Consider the following 18,630-nt stretch of genomic DNA (forward strand, 5'->3'; position numbering starts at 1 on the left):
ATAATATCTGAAAGTATCTTCTAGATAGACCAATCTTCGCATCGCGGCAAGCCGGTTGCTGCGCGCAGGGTAAGTCTGGATGATGCATGTATGTACAATGTCATTGCAGAGTATCTTATTTACCCGATGGATATATGCCCATCAGTCGTTTAATAATCCAAATGATTTGAACCCGCCATCCTGTACGGCGCAGAACTAGACACCTACTAGAGGCTCCTGAAGCGTTTGGCCTAGGAAGCATCGTGCCAAGACCCGCCGAGCTGTTTAGGGCCTGGAATTCAACGTCAGATCTTTGAACGTTTTGCTGTACAACCGCTTTTAGTGATCTTTGTCTTTACACGTCTACGCTTAAACTTGAAGCCATAGCGTATTCTGGTGGTTAATTGGAATATATAACTTTGCAATGTCAATTGCAAGAGCGCCGGGTCTAGCCACCCGAGCGACCACAGGCTTTGCGACACAAATATCCGCCCGGTCAAGCCTCAATATCCCAAGATGGAGTCGGCCCCTCCTCAATAGCAGAGCGGTATACACGTTCTTAGCACAAACATATATATTTGTTTAGATACATGGAACTAACTCGCTCCAATATAGAGCTCCTATATTTCAACGCCGTACCTATGTCGTTCACTCTCCACCAGATGGCCAAGCGGCCAACCCTCCTCCTCCCCTTCCTCCCCCGCCATACCCCCGACTCTCCTCTCCATACAAAAGTGCGCATTTAATACCTCAACTTCAACGTCACCCTCACTTGAATCCACCAATCGCCCAGATGATAGCTCAACCCCAACCGCCAGCAGCAGCAGTAGCAACATCAATAGCGAGAACCCATCAACGGTATACATAAACCCACACCGCGCAAAGCGAATATGGCCACCAGATATGTCGAAGCTATCACCAAAGCAGCAGTTCAGATTAGAGCGGAAATACAGGCGGCGGGCAAAGCTAAAGTGGGCGCGGCCTACATGGACGAAGTGGACGAAGTTGGTACAGTGGGCGATTATTGGATGTATGCTCCCCGTCTCCTCAACATCTACAAGTTATAAGAAAGGCTCTATGGGGCTCTCTTGTACATCGTGGGAATGAAACTGTGGAATAGAAAAAATATATGCTGACCTAACTCCTCTTGGGGGCCGGCCGGATTAGACGTTTTGGTATATTGTGTTATGTTCATGGATTTAGGGGAGAAGGTTAATCCGTTTCAACCGGTTAGTGTATCTATGTATCCCTTCTTTGTTTCTAGTCCATGATCCATCCGTACAATTGTACAATTGATAACTAACCGAAATCCCTTGCGGATTTCTGCAATAGATCCGAGATTATGTTCATCAATTCTTGCAGGGTCTGCTATCAACTTCTTCCCCACCTTCTTTTCAAAAGGAGCCTACCACGCCTACTCCAAAGGCCGCTAAAAGTGACTCTTGAGAGTTGCTCCTAGATATTATATAGGAGTTGAGCGGAAGGGACGTCCATATGTATTAATAGATATTTGAGGGGAAAAAACATGTATATATAGTGACGTATCCTTGGAATAGGGGTTTAAAAATTCACCTTTTGATCTGGGAAGCCTGGCTAACGGTGTTCAATCTCCCTACATATATATTATCCGACTAAAAATAAGCAACTTAATCCAAAAACATGGATGTCGCCAACTGACCACTAGGTCGAAAATATTTCTTTCCTTACTGTGATGGGACTCTTTGTACGGGCTCAGCAGCTTCACTCATCCCAAGAGAATTCCGGAGCCAGAGCCACGCTGTACTCCGTAGCCAATGGACTGCTGACTGGACTTTGTGTGAAAAGTATGTGGGCTGGAGCGAATAATAATGAAGCCTCGTCTAACTTACTAAATGTTGATATTGATGTGGGACAAACTTCCCGTCTTCACACTCGCTTACCTATACGGCTCGTATCCAACCCCACGATGTAAGGACGAAGGTGAGGCTCGAAGAGTCTACTAACTAGCTATAGAGTATTATTAATCATTACTTGAGAACATCGCTTGCGAAACCCCACATTATAGCGGGAACAGCGCTGCTTGCCTTGGTAAGTTAACTAGTTAGTTAGCCGCCTTTCTCCTCACGCTACGAACAAGCTCGGATGATAGCCGGCTCTTATTCGGCTAGGAGGTACAGACAGTCCTTTGCTGCACTACTCCGTATGTATGGACGTGAGTACATGGACATAGATGGTGAGGAATTGACAGAGTTAATTCTTGATCTTTGAAGACACCGCAACGTATAGAAATTTCTGCTTTGATATGGATGGAATATGTATGGCCTATCCAAATGTGAACTAAAGTCAGATATAACTTGCTATTTTTTTTCCCTTTATTTTATTTTATTTTATTTCATGTATTTAAGACGATCTGGCTGTACACAGAACTGGCTGGCTGAGCTCCTAGAAGCTTGGAATCTAGTCAACAACCCAACCCACATCCATCTCCAGGAAGGTCAGTTAAGTTCTTGCAATCCTGGTCTCTCTCGATTTTGGCGTGTTGCGTCATGGCATACGCTCCAAGAGACGACAAGATTGGTAAATTCGGGTGTACGAACCCCATCCCTCCACTTTCACTTACAAGTGAACTCTTCCGTGAGGATAAAGCTCTAAAAATATACGTTGCGGGGTTTATGGCGGGAGGGGACCCTTTTGCGGGGGAACTCCTCAGCGGGGTAATTTACCTTGGGTAGAGTGGGTTTTGTATGTACATTAGTTTAGAATCTTGTTTCGTTTTGCTTGGGCATGAAGTGTACGAGATATCTTTTCATTCTTGGTTTAGGTATGAGATGAGCATGAGAGAGGATAGGATAGAGAGCTCTGGTTGATGTTGAGCATGCTGGAACATGGAGGATTGCATCTGGTATCTCCGATTAAATCAATAATAAAATCCAATAATAACTTCTGGATATTATTGGTATAAGTAGACGTAAATAGCTAGTAATTTATCCTCCCAGGAAAGTCATATTCCCACTGTAAGCCTTATGTAAATCATCAACAAATCAAATCCCTTTGCTCACAGCGTATATTTAAAGCCCTCGAGCCCTTCAATCGGCTTCATCGCAGTCCCTGCATCAACGTGCTTATTTCTGCGCCAGAAATGGAAAGTTGTACAAGCCAACAACGCCAGAACGAGGAGCTGCAAGCCGGTCGTTGTCCACAGGCCGGGAACAAACTTGGGGGCATCCACCTCACGGAACGTCGTCGAGGCAATAATGCCCCCGATCGCGCCAAACCCAATCTGCAGTGCACTTCCAACAGATCTCTTCGACTGCATGCGGATATTGTTAGATTGGTAGGCGAGGATGGCAGGAATATTTCCTTGACACCCGGCGGTGCCGAGGAATATGCCAAGGTAGCGAACACCGGATTTGGGGTGGTAGGCGGTGATCATAAGGCCGACGATGCCGATGATGCATTGCGCAGCGATGATGGGGGCACGAAGGCGGTACTTATCCCCCAACAAGGCAAAGGAGTAGGCAGAGATAACTGCGAAGATTACGGGCGGTGCGGAGAGGAGATTTGCGATGCCGCCGCTATATCCCATGCCCTGCCAAATTATATTTTGTGAGCTTGGACGGGTAAACCAGGTAGTGTGTTCTGGTTATGTGTCTTACCTGAATGATGGCTGGTGAGAAATAGGCAAAAGCGTATCTAAAAGAACACGGTTAGAATGTCTATCCAGTCTTCCCTCCCATCCATACAGCGGAAACTCACGCAGGGGTTGTAGTTGACATAAACATGAAAGCACTGTAGGTCGGTCGGTTAGCGAATATTTGTGTCTTTAGATACGTTCTGCCTGAATACTTACAAGGCCCAGAGCTTCCCATCCTTCAGATGCTCTCCAAACTTCGCCCAGGTTAGAGGGTCGTTCAAGGCATCAGCCCGATCTTTCTCGATGCGGTTTTTGATAAAATCGGCTTCCCGTTCCGTCAGGAAACCTGTCTTTTGAGCCTTGTCCGGGAAATCAATGATAAGGAACCACGAAACGATTCCCACCACTTGAGTGATAAGACCCTCAATGATCTGATGCATATCTAGAGTTAGCTGGTCCTCATGGGATTTAGTCCCGAATTTCTTCATAAGGCTTACGAAAATCCATCTCCAGCCAAGGTAGCCTTGTAGCCCTTCCATTTGCATGAGGCCATATGCGAGAATAGAGGAGAAGCCTCCAACAAGGACGGAAAATAGGTAGAATGCGGCAAGTCTAGCACGGAGTAAGCATTTATGTCGGCCTTCGAGTTTTTCTAGGGTAGAAAACGAGGTATACGAACCGTGTTTGCATCTCATACCGAACGTACCAACAAGAGATCAGGTACACGCAGCCAGGGAAAAATCCTATGAAAAATTGCCAAGGTTAGCCACAATGTCTGTTCATGTCAATGGTTGAGCGTATGGAGGTATACCAGCTTCGAAGAACCCCAAGAGGAAGCGCAGCGCAGTAAGAGCTTCATAGCTGTTCACGAACCCCTAGAAAAAAGTTAATACAAAGTTCAAAAATTGAAATATCGAAGCTAGCCACGCACCTGACCCAACATGAAAGACCCCCATGCGAAGGCAATGAAGGCAAGCCAGTTGGCACTTCCAACCTTTCGAAGGACGATATTCGAAGGGAGCTACAGATCACCAAATAGCAGGATTAGCGGTGTTATTCTTGTACGGGGAAGCATCAAAAGAAAAAAAAAAAAAAAAAAAAAAAAAAAAAAAAAAAAAAAAAAAAAAGTAAAAATTTTTCCTTTTGTATGACCTACCTCGAAAAGGAAGTACGGAATGAAGAACACAAGCAAGGCAATGGTATATCGTGAGCCTATGTAAAGTTCCAGCTCCTTGTGCATCCCGGCCACGCGGGCATTCGATATCTGTGAAAGAAAGTGGTTATCATCCTGCTCAAGCAAGCGGTATCAAAAATGAAAACCGATGATAAAAGGGGAATCATACATTGACACGGTCGATTAGCGCAATGGCATACAAGGCTCCTAGGATGGGAAGTAGCCGCCAGTCGACTTTGCGTATCAAGGCTTTCTCATTGGCTGCTATGGCTTCATCGGCATCCGCCCCGGCAATCTCGATTTGCTCTTCCCTAGAAGAACTATCCTCACGCTTCTCGTGGTCCACCTCAGAAGCTTGAGCCATATTTGTTTCAACAATTGGAGCCAAGTTGCGAAAATGTTCAATTCAAGAGGCAAAGGCTAGAAAACAGTATGATAGGGGAATACCAAGTTGGTAAAGGGGGATACGCTTGAGTGGACAACCCTTCTCGTGAAAGTTCGAGATGCTCTGATGTTTGTTTCCAACTCATTGTCCAAGGCATGGCCAGTTTCGGATATGAGCGACAGCAATGCTTTTAAACCATTGATTTTACGGTGACCAAACATTCCGCAAACGATAGAAAGAGCCGAAGAAATGCTCATGCCTTGGTTGGCAACATGCAGGTATTACAACCCCCGCTTTTGTAGAAACAGCATCTCCTAACCAGCCAAGGAGAGGTCGTTGCGAGAATAGGGCGCCGAGGGACAAGGTTGGTGGCAGGCCGGTGTCTTCGTCTGCTCAGCTTCTCGATTCTGGCTACGGCCAATGAGCGGCATATGGAGTGATGGAATGGCGTTTTACCCCAGAGATGATAGGGGGAAATGTATCGGGTCCCATATTATTTTCATGGTAAAGGAGAAGTTGTATGCTAGCGCGAGTCCAATGCCCTGCTTCCGAGGTGAACATTCCTCAACTTCGAGATCGAATTCGGGAAATGGATGCAGGGATTTGCAGAGCACTTGACACTCAGTAACGTGGAGGCTAGCTCGAAAGTTAAGCCTTAATTCTTAACCTTGTCACAACCTAGCAAAATGCGGGGTGGAGCCGTCGTATAGTTCCGAAAGAATTCCAAAAAAAGAAAAATAAATTATGCTGACCCTGACTGACTGCTTGGGTTGTTTCACAGGCAATTTTCCTTGCACTAGGGGCATGAGGCCGTGTGCAAATGAGCGAGGAAGAGGCCCTGACATTTGATTCATGCAGTGCGGTCGGTGGTAGCCCAAGTTGCATTGCATACTATGCTAGGGACGGACAAAGCAGCCACGCGACGATGCACGGAAAAGTCCAAAACGCAGCTATCCCAGTTAAAGTGTCAAGACCGATGCAGGAAATCCGGAGGATTTAAAATAGCGTCTTGGAAAGCTGGCTCAATCCCCAGCTATGAGGTAACTAACTAACTAGTTACACGACATCTGAGTGGCCGGCGGTGGTGGCGGCTTGCGACTAACAACAAGCGACTGACTCCAATAATGTAGCGGCTGGCATCAGCACCGGGCATTGTCTGTGACATTTTTGCCCGAGATAGGGAATTAATTTATGCTCCCCCTTGCACTTCGATAGAAGCAAGACTCACGAGCAAAAGGACCCCATTCTCTAGCTCGTTATGGCGGCGACATTTGCTCTGGGTACTGACAGGTTTGTCGTGTCCACGAATGTTGTCGTTAAATGTCAGCTGATATCTATCTACCTTGGATATAACTACAGTTAGAACTCAACAAACGTGCATACTATACTCCGTACTGGCGAGAATGTAATCATTCCCACTATCGTATCTGTCGATTCCCCCCTCTATTTTTAACTTTGTTGAACCACCTCCACACCTCGGCAGGACGATGGCAGGTAATAATAATAATAATAATAATGTTGAAGGATCTGGAAGGGCGTGAATCCGACCAACAAGTCGACCGCCAGCCCTCAACGGTTCTCCGCCAAATGGATGAGGTATTCATGACTGCCGGGAATGCGGGGCTTAAGGAAACTTTGCGCATCCACTTGAATGCCGCGGAATGCGTTTTCTTTTACTGCAGCTCGCTCTAGATTTTTGGGAATTGAACTAGTGTACAGAGCTCTTCAGAGAGCGCTACTTACTCTGCCGCCTAGATGGAAGGAACAGAGTTGCTCAACTGGACTATATCTAGAACACACGAGATCAATTGACAGAGGTTTGTTTGACGGGTGCAGCTAAATAAATAAGAGGTTTAAGTAAGGACCTATTCCCTTATACGGTTAAGAATATGATGATATTTATAAAAAGTATCAGGGAAGGGGTAATAGAACTCAAAAAGAGAAGCAGGATATCAAACATAAACAGTCACGTTAGAAGAATTGGAATGTCATTAAATATTCCATTCATTCATCACTCATTGATGCCTCCTGACAAGAAGAAGGCATGACATGTAATTTGTGCGGTGCGTTTGTTCATCAACATCATTCCCATATGCAAAAGCAGCATACCAAAACATAAAGGGAGCTCTGCTAGTCATTAGCGGGAGAAATTCAAATTGAAAAGAGAAGTCACCATCCAAAAACCAAAACGCCGTAGACAATGAGGGAAAAAAAAAAAAAAAAAGAAAAAGAAAAGAAAAATATACAAAGGAAAAGGGTCGTAATTGGAGTCCAGAACCCGAAATATGAAGACACCACAGCATGAAAATGTGGGCTTTTTTATCCAGGAGATAAAAGAAGTCACAGCCAACCGTCACTAGTTTCGCCCGCTTCACGTTCAAGACCACCTGCGAGATCTAACTTGGGTGGTTCGTCGCTCACTAGCCCTGCACGCTTTTTCGGAGACCCCGGGGTAGCCCTGATGGGGCTTCTGGGGGCAGACTCCGAAACACCCCGGGGTGGACCTTCGCGGACGTATTGGAACTCCCACCCGTCTTCTGCTGCCGCGGCAACCCAAAGACGGAGTGAATCGTGCACAGAGGAGTAGAATTTCTCCTTACAAGTGCGTAGGCTGGCACCCATCACTTTCTCAAAGCCGGAGGCCTGAAGTTCGGCTCGTAGATTATTGCGCTCACTAGCAGTGGGCAAAGCTGCAAGTAAACCATTCATCAGATCGAGATGGTTTGCGATATAGTTGGTGGCATCCCATTCGACCCCACCAACATAAGGGGCAGCGGGGACTGGGGGCCGAGGAGGGGGGAAATAGCGTTTCCCGTAGGGTTCAGAATCAACCCCTGTAGCTTTTGCGACAGGAATAACATTGAGGTGATGGAGGAATATCCAAAATACCTCCTTAGTCACATTACTGACTTCCTTACACCACACCCGATACGGACGCGGTTGATAAATACTTGCAATGAAGTTCAACGGCTGGGATTCCTCTGGTGGAGTCGGATCCCGCATATACGCTAGGATCGTTTTTGCCCGAGGCACTAGATTGTCGGGAGATGCGGACGAAAGGTGGGTGAAAAGCAGGCTAAGAACAATACCCCGGGTTGTGAATTCGCTTGGGCCTTTCTTCTCTTCATCGAAGAGCATATGCAAAAGCGTTGGAAATAGCACAGACTCGACCGACGAAAGATGACGGAGAGCCAATGATGTCGTGCAAAGTGCTTTCAAACAGAGAAGGGTTTCGTGTAAAAGGGCGTCTTCGTGTTCCTCCCTATGAAAAATGTAAGTGAGCATTTTCAAAAGATCAGATATTATTTTCAAGGGATGGTAAAATACGCACCGCCACTCCACTTTGAGGATCCGGTACAAAAGTTCAATGATTTCATCCATTCCTCCATGCGAGATAAAGGCGTCAACCCATGCCACTGTCTCATTTCTCAAAAGTATTCTGAGTTTGTGTAGCTTGCCCACTTCCACTATCTCTGGCTTCTGAACCTCTCGAAGGTAGTGAACAAAGTCAGTGGGATCAGCTGTATGGTCTGGCTGCACCTGAGGCGCTAGCCCTGTCGTTGAGCTTGAACTAGATAGGCCTCTAGAAGATACGGGCCGAGATAAATCAACGGACTTTGGACGCTTATGAGCAGCCATGTTCTCATTGCTCTTTTTAGGCGAGGATATGTCCGGTTTTGAAATTGAAAATGGACGGTTTCGGGATCGGGATCTGGATCCCTTACCGTTAGAACCCTTTCTCCCGTCCGCAGAACCACTCGATGAGTTTCTATCGTTGGTAGGGTTTGATGAACCAGCCGTGCAAAGATCAAGATGATGCTTCCGTATGAAATCAGCTTTGATACTCGCATCCAAAGAGCGCATCTTATCGCGCATGTTATGAGGAATATTCCGAGAATCCTTTTTTCCCCGCAAATGAAACAGTTAGAAGATCATTATCATTGTCTCATTCTCGGAACGTCTATCTTACCAGAAGTGCTTCGAAAGCTCCATCGATCCCTTCTGGGTGTAAGGGTTTCTGTGGCTCGGTCTCCTTTTCCTTCGCGTTGAATGCTGTGATAGCTGCTAACACCCGAGACCCACGCTTTCCACCCGATTCCCGCCGCTCCTCCAACGCGTATCCCGGTGGAGATCCGCGACGAACGTGATTTGCTGTGCGGCTATTGCCTCCTTTCTGCCACTGTTGTTCTCTGGAAGCTCCTGAACGTTGCACGGAGGCTAGCATATCTCTAAAGGATGAAGAACCGGGTAATATATATTCTGACTTCGGCCTTGCCTTTGTATCAGGGCGTTTCGTTAGAGACGGTAGTTGATGGCCGTGAAAATTCCTCTGCTTGGATGGCGAGTATCCCCTAGGAGTATACAGCGACATTTCTTCGTCTAAGGTTCGTCCTCTCTGTGGCAGATAGCGGTTGCTACCCTGGTCTGGTTGATGCTCTTGATATGGGCTTCGGAAATGAGTCCATACTGGCGAAATTTCTGCGCCAGGTGACTGAGGAGGATTCATATTTTCCTTGTCTTTTTGCTGTTTGTTGGAAGTATCTTCCTTACGTTCACGTTGGGACCTTCTGAAAATCGCCGACAAACTAGTAGAAGATTTTGTCTTTTTTGCCTTCTTTTCCCGAGAGGTTACCTCTGGGGATGGAGGTTTGTTAGGTGATGTGAAATCCTTCATAAGTGACCTCAATGATACGGAGCTCTTAGTTTTCTTATGTAGACTATAATCCAGCGTGCCCTCAGGGGTTTTGTGACGGGAACGGGGGCTATTTGGGGCATCGCGATTATGGGATATTTCAGACAACGGTCGCTGCATATGGGAGTGTGGATGGTCGAGAGGTAACATGGGAGGGGGCATGCCCGCATGCTTGTTTTGAGGGGCACTACCGGCTGAATGATTCCTCTTGTGAGCTTTTGAGGGGAAAATGGACCTCAGGCCCGAAGCCCTTGGTTGGCTCGAGTCCTCGTCAACAAAAATGCCCGCGTTTTGCATGGAGGCCGCCATTCTGCGTCTTCACGGGGTCCTGTACAATGAATGATATTAGTATTGGGGGCACAATGTAAACAAGACAGGCATTGGATATGCTGGTGTTAACTTACTCCGCTTTAGACAATATCTAGTAGCACACGATAAATGAAGCTATAATGAAGCAGAAATGGAATGCAATATCTGTAATCTAGATATTTACACGATTGATAATGAGAAGGAAGAAGAGGTTCAAGTAAACAAGCCCGCAACTGTGTCCGAATGGAGGCAGCTATGGGAAAACTCGACCATCAATGCTTCATCCTCTTGAAGGCAGACGCAAGGAAGTCAAAGTAAGAAACACAATAGTCAACAGAACAGGAAATTAACAAATATTAAGGACCCCCATGACAATAATAAATGAATCGGTGAGCGGTGTTCAAGGATGGGCTTCATTATGATGACGGAAGAAACATGTGTTCCGGCGTTGCTGCAGCAACTGAGGGCAAACCCCGATAACAGCTGGCGGCGGCGGCGGCGGACTTAGCGCACAACAAAAGCCTGCGTGGAGAAACAACGCATACATAGGAAATGCAGAGGCGTGATTGAATCCGATATCAAGATTAAATGAGTGGTCACCAATAATTCTCTGACCTCAGTAACTATCTGTTGTTTGGTATGCTACGTTCTTAGCAGCATTTCTTCCATCCAGCAACCGGATCCTGGCAAGGATTCTTCCGCCTTTAACGCGTTACGCGCTTAGATAGCCAATAGACCTAATATATCTGCTGCTCGGGACTACTTGGAGATTTCGGCGGCAGACAGTCAGACAAACAACAGACGAATTTCAAGCATGCATACATAATAGCACAAGTAGCTTGTTCTGAATATCTTTTTTAAGTGGGACGAGATAGACGGGCCTTTTTCGTGCGTCCCCTTTCCAATAAACATGCTCCATCTCTAACGGCTCATTTAGTCCAGTAACAGTCAAAATCCAAACCGTATTTCTATTGACTTGAGTTGCCCAAGTAATGGGGTGGTGGTTAATTGGACTTGTTGCTCATGTGTCAGAACGCTTTTATATATCGAATATGTGTCTTAAACTGGTCCTCCTAATCTTATGAAAGAGAGTGCCTTGGAATACCAGAACTTACAGATCATCCAGATGTCTCTAGATGGCGGCGTAGAAGCTTGAAGATTGACAATTGAGCTACCTAGGTACCCAGCGTGGGCTCTAGGGAGCGGGAGTGAAATGAGCCATGTCTATTGCATTAATAAAACCCTCATATAGCTGGAACAAGGTTGGATACGTATTATTTATATCTAGGAGTGCCACTTAACGAAATGAGAACCAGGTATTCCACTGAATTCCACTACAATAGTGGTATGAAGGTATGTGTGAGTTCCTGACTTAAAGATGGTTTCCCACTTAAACCACATCCCGCATAATTTTGAAACGCGTCAAAAGAGAGGTAAGTAATCTGAACGCCAAAGAAGCATAATGCTATCAAAAAAAAAAAAAAAAAAAAAAAAAAAAAAAAAAAAAAAAAAAAAAAAAAAAAAAAAAAACCGTTGAAGCAAGGCTCGGAATAACACAAAGCACAATTTAAAACCAGGTCATGGACGGGGAAGAGGGTACTGAAGTCTCTTTCCAGAAAGGTGAAACAGACCAGACATAGCCATCTCATCCAGCAGCCTCTTTAACCTTCCCTTCCTCAGGCGGTTCATCCACAAACTGTGGCGGCCCAACCTCATCCTGCAGAAACGCCGGCATCGCATCCTCACCCAGGACATTTTCAAACATCGACTCCTCCCCAAGCGCCTCCAACTCCGCATCAAGCTCAGCCTCATCCACGTCCTCCGGCACGTCATATGCGCGGCTGATGCTCTCCTGAATCTCATTCCCAATCTCCATCAAATCCTGCATCTCATCCTGCATCCGCTCGATCTGGTCGATGTCCACCTTGCCATATTGCTGCTTGAGTGTCTTGGTCGTGGTCTTCATCGCGTCCACAGTCGTCATAACGTTTTTCAGATTATCCTGCATCATACCTGCTTGTTCCATATTCCATGACTGTTGAGAGAGTTGGTCGCGCTGGGCTTCGTATTGCTTGCGCCGTTGTAGGACCTTCAGCGCTTTTTGACGCATAGCATTCTTCCCAGGCCCGTCACGCATTTTGGCCATTCGCGATTGGTAGGAGGATAGTTCTGCATTTAGGGCGGCGAGTTTGACGTCTATGCTTGCGACGCGGTTGTCGACCTGTTAGTTGGTTTTAATAAGTGTTTACAATTCGGTGGCACTTCCGAAAAGGGTGGTAGGGTTGGGTGGCGGGAAAGGAAGAAACGCACATTTGAGATTGCGGAATCGAGTGTCGGTCTCGGAGCAGAGGTCTTGGTACCAAATAGCCGGTTCATGGCTGGTTGTTTGGTGTTTATGTGGCCGCTGCTATTGGTGTTTGGAGAGGTGGTGGGGTATTGAGGGATGGAAAGGGGAAAGGTAGGTAGGGATGGCTGAAGGAATCTACTAACGTAGGTTATAGCTTTGGAGGGATGGATATAAGTGGAAATGAAGTTTATTGCAAAAAATTTGGATTTGGCACATGCTGTCCTGTCCAACCTGTTACTGCATCGGAAGAAGATATCATTATCTATTATCCTTCATCTGAACCGATGATGCCTGGCGATCAACTGATGTCAGGGCCGGATCACATGACTCCTGCCAAGCCATGGATCAAACGCCAAACGGATCCGTCTCAACGTGGAAGAAATCGCAAGAGAAAGCAGGAATTTATATGTTTTTCATTTGTTGTTTCTCATTAAAGAAGAGTTCAACATTGGGTTTGCAACTAGCTTTATGAATACAAATCTTAAAAAAATCCCACTTGGTCCTTGATTTCGATCAAGATGACAACTAGTATCACATTAAGTTGGCTTCAAAAGCCAATCCGCTGGGAGCCGCAACAAAAGTTTGTTTTTTCAAGGGATCATTTGGTTCATGCGGAAGAAAGGGATTTTGTAGGACCCTGTTCCGAAGCGGTTTGCGCTGTGGAAGTTTGGTCTAGACAGCGGTTGGTGGTTACATGACAGACAGACATGATGTAGCCGAATATCAACCAGGCCTTAGTAGCAATGTATACAGAATACGATATCTGTTTAATTTCGCACCTATCCTTCTCCGCTGTGCCCAGTGACAGAATTGTATTCACTCTTGTGGTTGTTGTTGTCGTTGCAGTAGGAGTTAAAATATTTGCTTTGCGCGGCGGTGTGGTCCGTCATCTCAATATTTGGCAGAAAATTTGGACTGAGCCTCACCCACGCCAACGCCAGCACATCTCACAACTGCCACTTGCCGACCTCACCTCACCATCCATCCGCTCACACGATACCAACCTCCCGTTCTTGACTCTTGCTGGCCTTAGCTCTATAGGCAAGGCTACTTTTAATTATTTATTCTTGTTCATCTTCATCGTCATTCTCTTATTCGAAGGTACGTTGCTACCCTTCTTCCGGCACATGCATGCAGCCATTTCTTCAACAACCCCCCCCCATTTCCCCCCATTCACGTCAGCATCCTAAATAGCCCGCCCCCCTTGCATCTTCAACCACACCTCTTTCCCATGCGCCCTGTTCGTATACCGATATACCATTTTTGCATAGCGCATGGCCGCCTCGTCCATATTTCTATGCTCTATTCCTATCCAACACGTTTACGATATCCTCGAAATTCCCCACGATCTTAGTGCCACCATAATACCCATATCTCCCTCTGTACACCTCGCATCCCGTGCTTGATACTTTGCAAAATTATCGTTATTTTGCGGATAGCAACATTTGCGCATAGATTCTCGGATTCAGAAGCATACTTGGGGATCAAAAGAAAAAGAAAAAGTTTCAAAAAATAGAGAAGTCGCCGACACATCACCTCGCATTTTCCCTGACGTCAATGAAGTATCGTTCCCGTTTTTGTCTCTGGTATAATTATAACTCATCATGTTCTGGCGTTTTGGCGGATATGCAAATATCTCCGCCATCGATACCCTCCTTGAGAAGCCAGATGTCTCCCTCGAGGAAGTTCTCGATGAGTCGGAGCTTATGCAAGAGCTCAAACAGCATAATACAAAACTCATAGAATATCTACGTGACGATAATGTCTTGAAACGATTGCTCGACTACGTAATTTCGCCCAGTCTGATAGATGACGAAGATGACCACGATGACGGTGCGCAAGAAGAAAAGGAGAGGGATAGGGAGGGAGAATCAGCGGAAGGTCAAGAGGCGGCAGTGACTGCGGATTCATCGGAGAAAGCCAAGGAAGAGGGACAAGAGCACGCCGACGATAATCCCACTCGTTTAAGTTCCGGTCTCGACATCGAAGAGCTAGAAAATGCGGAGAAGTCACGTTTGAAATATTGCTACATTGCTTGCGAAATCTTGTCGTCCAACTCCTGGTCGATCATAGAATCGATGATGCTCAATGAAGGATATCTGCGGGACTTCTGGCGCTTCTTGTGGAGGGAAGCGCCGCTTGATCCACTCCAATCCGGGTACTTTACCAAGGTGAATGAAGTTCTTCTTGAAAAAAAGACAGAAGAAATGCTCGCTTTCATCAAGTCTTTAGATGGTGTAGTGCCCACGCTCCTTCGACATGTGGATAACCCAATGATTATGGATTTGCTTCTGAAGATTATAAGCCTTGAAAGGATGGAGGGTGGCCAGGGCGTTGTTGAGGTGAGCAGCATTGTTCCATTGCACACCCGCCCAGAATAGAACTAACCTAACTAACCGTTTCAAATTTAGTGGCTGCAATCACAGGACCTGATACCATCCCTGTTGTCTTGCCTCTCAACGGAGCATACCTCTTCGACTCAGACATCCGCCGGTGATTTTTTGAAAGCAATCATCACAATTTCTGCCAACGCGGCGCAAAATGACCAGTCTTGTATCGGACCCAACAGCTTGACGCGCCAACTAGTTTCCCAGCCCTGCGTGGAAGTTCTAATATCTTCAATGTTAAAGGGTGGAAACCCGCTTACTGTCGGAGTTGGGATTGTTATTGAAGTGATCCGCAAGAACAACTCTGATTACGACCCGGAAAATGCTGGTGGCCCGGACTCACCCCCAACGATTCATGATCCTATATACCTTGGGACTCTCTTGCGCATGTTTGCGAAGAATGTGCCTGGTTTTATGAACCTGATACTCAGTTCACAACACACAGTGAACGAAGGTGGTCAGCACAAAGTTGTTGAAAGACCCCGTCTCGACAGCGCCTGGGGAACTAGTATTGAACCCTTGGGGTTTGACAGATTCAAGACGTGCGAACTAATGGCCGAACTTCTCCATTGTAGTAATATGGGTTTATTGAATGAAATTGGAAGCGATGAATATATCAGGAAACGTGATGCAGAGCGTGAACGTCTACGAGCACAAGGTGTCTTCACCCACGGTGAGGATGACTCGGGTTTTGAATATGCTGACAACACGAATGAGTTCGCAAATGGTATCTCCCCATCTGCACTTGGTTCCGGCTCGCCTGAGGATATCAAACGGCTTGACGCGTCTCAGGCTGGTGAAGAGGATGGTTTCGAAGATGTTGCTTCATCCGGAGTATTGATAGACGATGTCAAGGATGATTTCGACGAGAAGGCTGAAGGGGAAAACAACGCGAAAGCTGGGCCTGAACCGTTTACAAGTATCCCACCACATGCACCTAAATTAGGCATTAGCGATGACTTTGTAGATGAACCGCTAACCCCACCGGAACAAGGGACCTCCCTGGATGCAAAGGTTATTCAGCCTCTTTCTCCATCTCAAGCTAACGACCCTTTATCACCTACCGCATCCATCCTCACCCAAAAAGTTGAAAGCTTCAAGATTGACGCCGAACAACAGCATAGCCCTAATGAGAAGCATGCCTCCTCCCCTCGGACTGAAGTTCCCACTCTTGGCCTGCCCGAAGGTCAACTTTCGGAAAAACAAGGTGGTAGTCAAGGAGATCATGAACTGGATTCATTGCTATCTCCGCACCTAGAGGATACACCTGCACCGCTATTCGCCGCAAAAGACTCTCCGCCAAAAGGGGAAACACAACCACCTGGCCAGGAAGGGACTGACGGGAAGGTGGAAACTTCAACTACCTTCGATAATAGTGGCGTAACTAGTTCTCTAACCCCGTCGATAACAATGGGCGATGCTGGAGAGAACGTTGCACACCCACATATCCAAATAGATACCGACGGTCAGCCAGTGGTAGGGGATTATCTGAAGATAATGTTTGTAGAACATAAAGTCATACCCACGATACTGGTAGGTACATGTACAGTCTAATTCGGATTTGATACATGACAGTATAGTAGCTAACTTACTGCAACAGTCATTCTTTTTCCGATTTGCATGGAACAACTTCCTCCATAACGTGGTATATGATGTTGTTCAACAAGTATTCAACGGCCCGATGGATCGTGGCTTCAACCGGTCCTTAGCCATTGACCTATTCGAATCGGGCCATATCACGGAACAGATTGTTCAGGGCCAACGTCGAAGTGACGAAGCACAACGGACGAAAAACATGAGATTAGGATACATGGGCCATCTAACTCTCATCGCAGAGGAAGTCGTAAAGTTCAGCGAACGCCATCCTCCTGAATTGTTGTCTGCGACGGTAATGGAGAATGTCCTCCACCCTGATTGGATTGATTATGTGGAACGAACTCTGTCTGAAACCAGAGAACGGGATAACGCAATTTTGGGGGGTGTTAGGCCCGATATGTCCATTGGCCATCGACAGGCGGTCCTTAATGCAGTCAACGCCTCACAGGGATTCACGGCCTCAACGGCCTTAGCCAACGCCGGTTTGAACGGAGGGGCCCCCGGTGCAACATTCGAAGGGTTGGACATTGTTAATCAAGGTAGTGCCTCGGGTGGTGCGTTTTTCGGCGGAATTGGCGGCCCCTCCTTGCTCAGTGGATTTGGAAGCTCGAGCGATGACGAGGATGAAGAAATGGAGGACCCAGAATATGAAGATGGTGCGAGAAAAGGCCCCTCAACTAGCGCAGAGAGCGGCTCTGATAATGTGGGTAAATCTTTCTTTCAGGACATTGATATGACCGACCGATGATGGCAACCTTTTACCAACAAACCTCGTTTCATGCTGCCGAACTCGATGTTTTGGAGCGGTGTGTTGGTGACATATGGGCTACTACTGTACTTTTGTAGCCTCCATGGCACATTGTATGGCACCTTGGCATGAGGTCGTTCACGGTCGTTTATATCGAGCGATTTTATTTTCATTCTTAAGGCTCCATATTTTTGCACAAGGCGCTATCTCAAATATGTATAGACACCAAGGCTGCTTGCTCGCCATTCCTAGACCTTCATACCACAATTATCTTTGTTCCCATTGGATCAGATACTTCTTCTGGCTACATTAGGTGGTTGTTGATTACTCTGATCTTTTCTCATCCTATTTCCCAAATCCTTACAACAAAAATTCTCTAATTGTTGGTACTCAAGTCTTGAGGATTTGATTAAGGATAGTATACTGATGGTTACCCTAACTTCGCTTCTCTACTTTTATTTTTAGCGCCCGGGTTGTATTTCTGAAGGAACAGGAGCATTAAGCAACACCTAACTTCCGTTGTGCATTATCGCTAACCAATTCTATTTAACCTTACAGGAAAGCTCCCATGCGACAAGCCAACCGATCCCCATGCTATCACCGCCTGCGCCTTTGAACATTCCACCATCCCGAGCTCGACTTCAACTAGCCGCACGCTTAGCAGCTCAAAAGGAACGGGCTGAAGCCGCCATTTCATCGCCTTCCTCGGGCGACATTTCTAAGCAGACTGAAGCTCCCTCTTCAAGCAACAGTGGCCAATCAGTGAACTACGGTTTTGGCCTTCAATCTATCCTAGATAGCTTCGGATCGCACGCGCAGAGGAATGAGGGATTTGACTCGTCAGCAGTGGGAAATACGTCGCCTTACGACCCATTTACTTCCCCCTTTGCGACATACGGAGGGCCGTCATCCCCTCCATCTTTCCTGTCTAACTTTCCCCAAGTTCACTCGTATTCGTCCAACTCGTCCGACGACGGCGACGACCCGTCGACCGAAGAAGCGGTACAACGGAAAGTTCGACTTCCGTTAGAGGTAGATGATGAAGACGCGGATGAGATGGGTGATATAATCGGGCCTAATGCGGAGCTTGTCTCAGCTTACTCCGACGAGGAGGACGAGACGCTGGTTGGAGAGCCGTTGGCTTATTCCAACTTCTTCGGAAGCGTACCCTTTGGTAGTAGTGCATCGGGGTCTAGGTTCCGGGGTGCCGGTGTTGATATTCTGCATGGCTCAGAAGATCGACATGACAGCAGCGATGGCGAGGAGGATGATGGCCTTGTAGAGATTTTGGTACCGGGAAGGAAATAATGATCCATTTCCTTTTGGCATATATGACTGTCTTACGCGTTTGATGCATTCCGCCCCTGTTTTTTCTTTCTTTCTTTCTTTCTTTCTTTCT

General features: G+C 46.6%; 5 protein-coding genes across 8 annotated transcripts; 2 read left to right on the plus strand and 3 right to left on the minus strand.

The window, feature by feature from the left end:
- Positions 1–25: 25 nt before the first annotated feature.
- Positions 26–2,318, plus strand: BDCG_08164 (uncharacterized protein). Its single transcript, XM_045423940.1, has 4 exons — positions 26–526; positions 595–1,009; positions 1,147–1,208; positions 1,312–2,318. Exons 1-4 carry the CDS (start codon positions 404–406, stop codon positions 1,423–1,425), a joined length of 714 nt encoding a protein of 237 aa, XP_045272773.1. The 5' UTR covers positions 26–403; the 3' UTR covers positions 1,426–2,318.
- Positions 2,319–2,690: 372 nt separating this feature from the next.
- BDCG_08165 lies at positions 2,691–6,508 on the minus strand. 2 transcript variants are annotated; one of them, XM_045423942.1, is made up of 11 exons: positions 6,380–6,508; positions 4,936–6,307; positions 4,749–4,856; positions 4,524–4,613; positions 4,404–4,467; positions 4,272–4,335; positions 4,090–4,204; positions 3,809–4,023; positions 3,715–3,747; positions 3,615–3,651; positions 2,691–3,547 (listed from the first exon to the last, which is right to left on the minus strand). In XM_045423942.1, exons 2-11 carry the CDS (start codon positions 5,128–5,130, stop codon positions 3,014–3,016), a joined length of 1,455 nt encoding a protein of 484 aa, XP_045282448.1. In that variant the 5' UTR covers positions 5,131–6,307; positions 6,380–6,508; the 3' UTR covers positions 2,691–3,013. The 2 variants fall into 2 exon arrangements, with proteins under 2 accessions (XP_045282448.1, XP_045282447.1); XM_045423941.1 differs by having other exon boundaries at positions 4,936–6,508.
- Positions 6,509–6,707: 199 nt separating this feature from the next.
- On the minus strand, positions 6,708–10,949 carry BDCG_08167 (GTPase binding protein Rid1). Its single transcript, XM_045423943.1, has 4 exons — positions 10,249–10,949; positions 9,122–10,172; positions 8,483–9,051; positions 6,708–8,413 (listed from the first exon to the last, which is right to left on the minus strand). Exons 2-4 carry the CDS (start codon positions 10,151–10,153, stop codon positions 7,492–7,494), a joined length of 2,523 nt encoding a protein of 840 aa, XP_045272774.1. The 5' UTR covers positions 10,154–10,172; positions 10,249–10,949; the 3' UTR covers positions 6,708–7,491.
- Positions 10,950–11,147: 198 nt separating this feature from the next.
- BDCG_08168 lies at positions 11,148–13,321 on the minus strand. 2 transcript variants are annotated; one of them, XM_045423944.1, is made up of 2 exons: positions 12,464–13,321; positions 11,148–12,374 (listed from the first exon to the last, which is right to left on the minus strand). In XM_045423944.1, the coding sequence occupies exons 1-2, from the start codon at positions 12,527–12,529 to the stop codon at positions 11,799–11,801; spliced, it is 642 nt and encodes a 213-aa protein (XP_045272775.1). In that variant the 5' UTR covers positions 12,530–13,321; the 3' UTR covers positions 11,148–11,798. The 2 variants fall into 2 exon arrangements, with proteins under 2 accessions (XP_045272775.1, XP_045282449.1); XM_045423945.1 differs by having other exon boundaries at positions 11,682–12,349; positions 12,464–12,875.
- BDCG_08170 lies at positions 12,944–18,629 on the plus strand. 2 transcript variants are annotated; one of them, XM_045423947.1, is made up of 4 exons: positions 12,944–14,842; positions 14,912–16,420; positions 16,488–17,139; positions 17,208–18,629. In XM_045423947.1, exons 1-4 carry the CDS (start codon positions 14,105–14,107, stop codon positions 17,213–17,215), a joined length of 2,907 nt encoding a protein of 968 aa, XP_045282450.1. In that variant the 5' UTR covers positions 12,944–14,104; the 3' UTR covers positions 17,216–18,629. The 2 variants fall into 2 exon arrangements, with proteins under 2 accessions (XP_045282450.1, XP_045272776.1); XM_045423946.1 differs by having other exon boundaries at positions 16,488–18,629.
- Position 18,630: the final 1 nt, after the last annotated feature.

Source organism: Blastomyces dermatitidis (assembly GCF_000003525.1).
Source record: "Blastomyces dermatitidis ER-3 genomic scaffold supercont1.10, whole genome shotgun sequence".
In the NCBI taxonomy this organism is placed as follows: domain Eukaryota; kingdom Fungi; phylum Ascomycota; class Eurotiomycetes; order Onygenales; family Ajellomycetaceae; genus Blastomyces; species Blastomyces dermatitidis.

Coding starts and splice junctions, on each gene's coding strand:
- BDCG_08164 (XM_045423940.1), top strand. CDS start 404: ATGTCAATTGCAAGAGCGCCGGGTCTAGCCACCCGAGCGACCACAGGC. Junction 527..594: donor CCCTCCTCAATAGCAGAGCG/GTATACACGTTC, acceptor GCTCCAATATAG/AGCTCCTATATTTCAACGCC. Junction 1,209..1,311: donor AGGTTAATCCGTTTCAACCG/GTTAGTGTATCT, acceptor TTTCTGCAATAG/ATCCGAGATTATGTTCATCA.
- BDCG_08165 (XM_045423942.1), bottom strand. CDS start 5,130: ATGGCTCAAGCTTCTGAGGTGGACCACGAGAAGCGTGAGGATAGTTCT. Junction 4,857..4,935: donor CGCTAATCGACCGTGTCAAT/GTATGATTCCCC, acceptor TTTCTTTCACAG/ATATCGAATGCCCGCGTGGC. Junction 4,205..4,271: donor CGGTATGAGATGCAAACACG/GTTCGTATACCT, acceptor ACTCCGTGCTAG/ACTTGCCGCATTCTACCTAT.
- BDCG_08167 (XM_045423943.1), bottom strand. CDS start 10,153: ATGGCGGCCTCCATGCAAAACGCGGGCATTTTTGTTGACGAGGACTCG. Junction 9,052..9,121: donor GAGCTTTCGAAGCACTTCTG/GTAAGATAGACG, acceptor CGGGGAAAAAAG/GATTCTCGGAATATTCCTCA. Junction 8,414..8,482: donor ATCCTCAAAGTGGAGTGGCG/GTGCGTATTTTA, acceptor CATTTTTCATAG/GGAGGAACACGAAGACGCCC.
- BDCG_08168 (XM_045423944.1), bottom strand. CDS start 12,529: ATGAACCGGCTATTTGGTACCAAGACCTCTGCTCCGAGACCGACACTC. Junction 12,375..12,463: donor TCGATTCCGCAATCTCAAAT/GTGCGTTTCTTC, acceptor ACCAACTAACAG/GTCGACAACCGCGTCGCAAG.
- BDCG_08170 (XM_045423946.1), top strand. CDS start 14,105: ATGTTCTGGCGTTTTGGCGGATATGCAAATATCTCCGCCATCGATACC. Junction 14,843..14,911: donor GTGGCCAGGGCGTTGTTGAG/GTGAGCAGCATT, acceptor TTTCAAATTTAG/TGGCTGCAATCACAGGACCT. Junction 16,421..16,487: donor AAGTCATACCCACGATACTG/GTAGGTACATGT, acceptor TTACTGCAACAG/TCATTCTTTTTCCGATTTGC.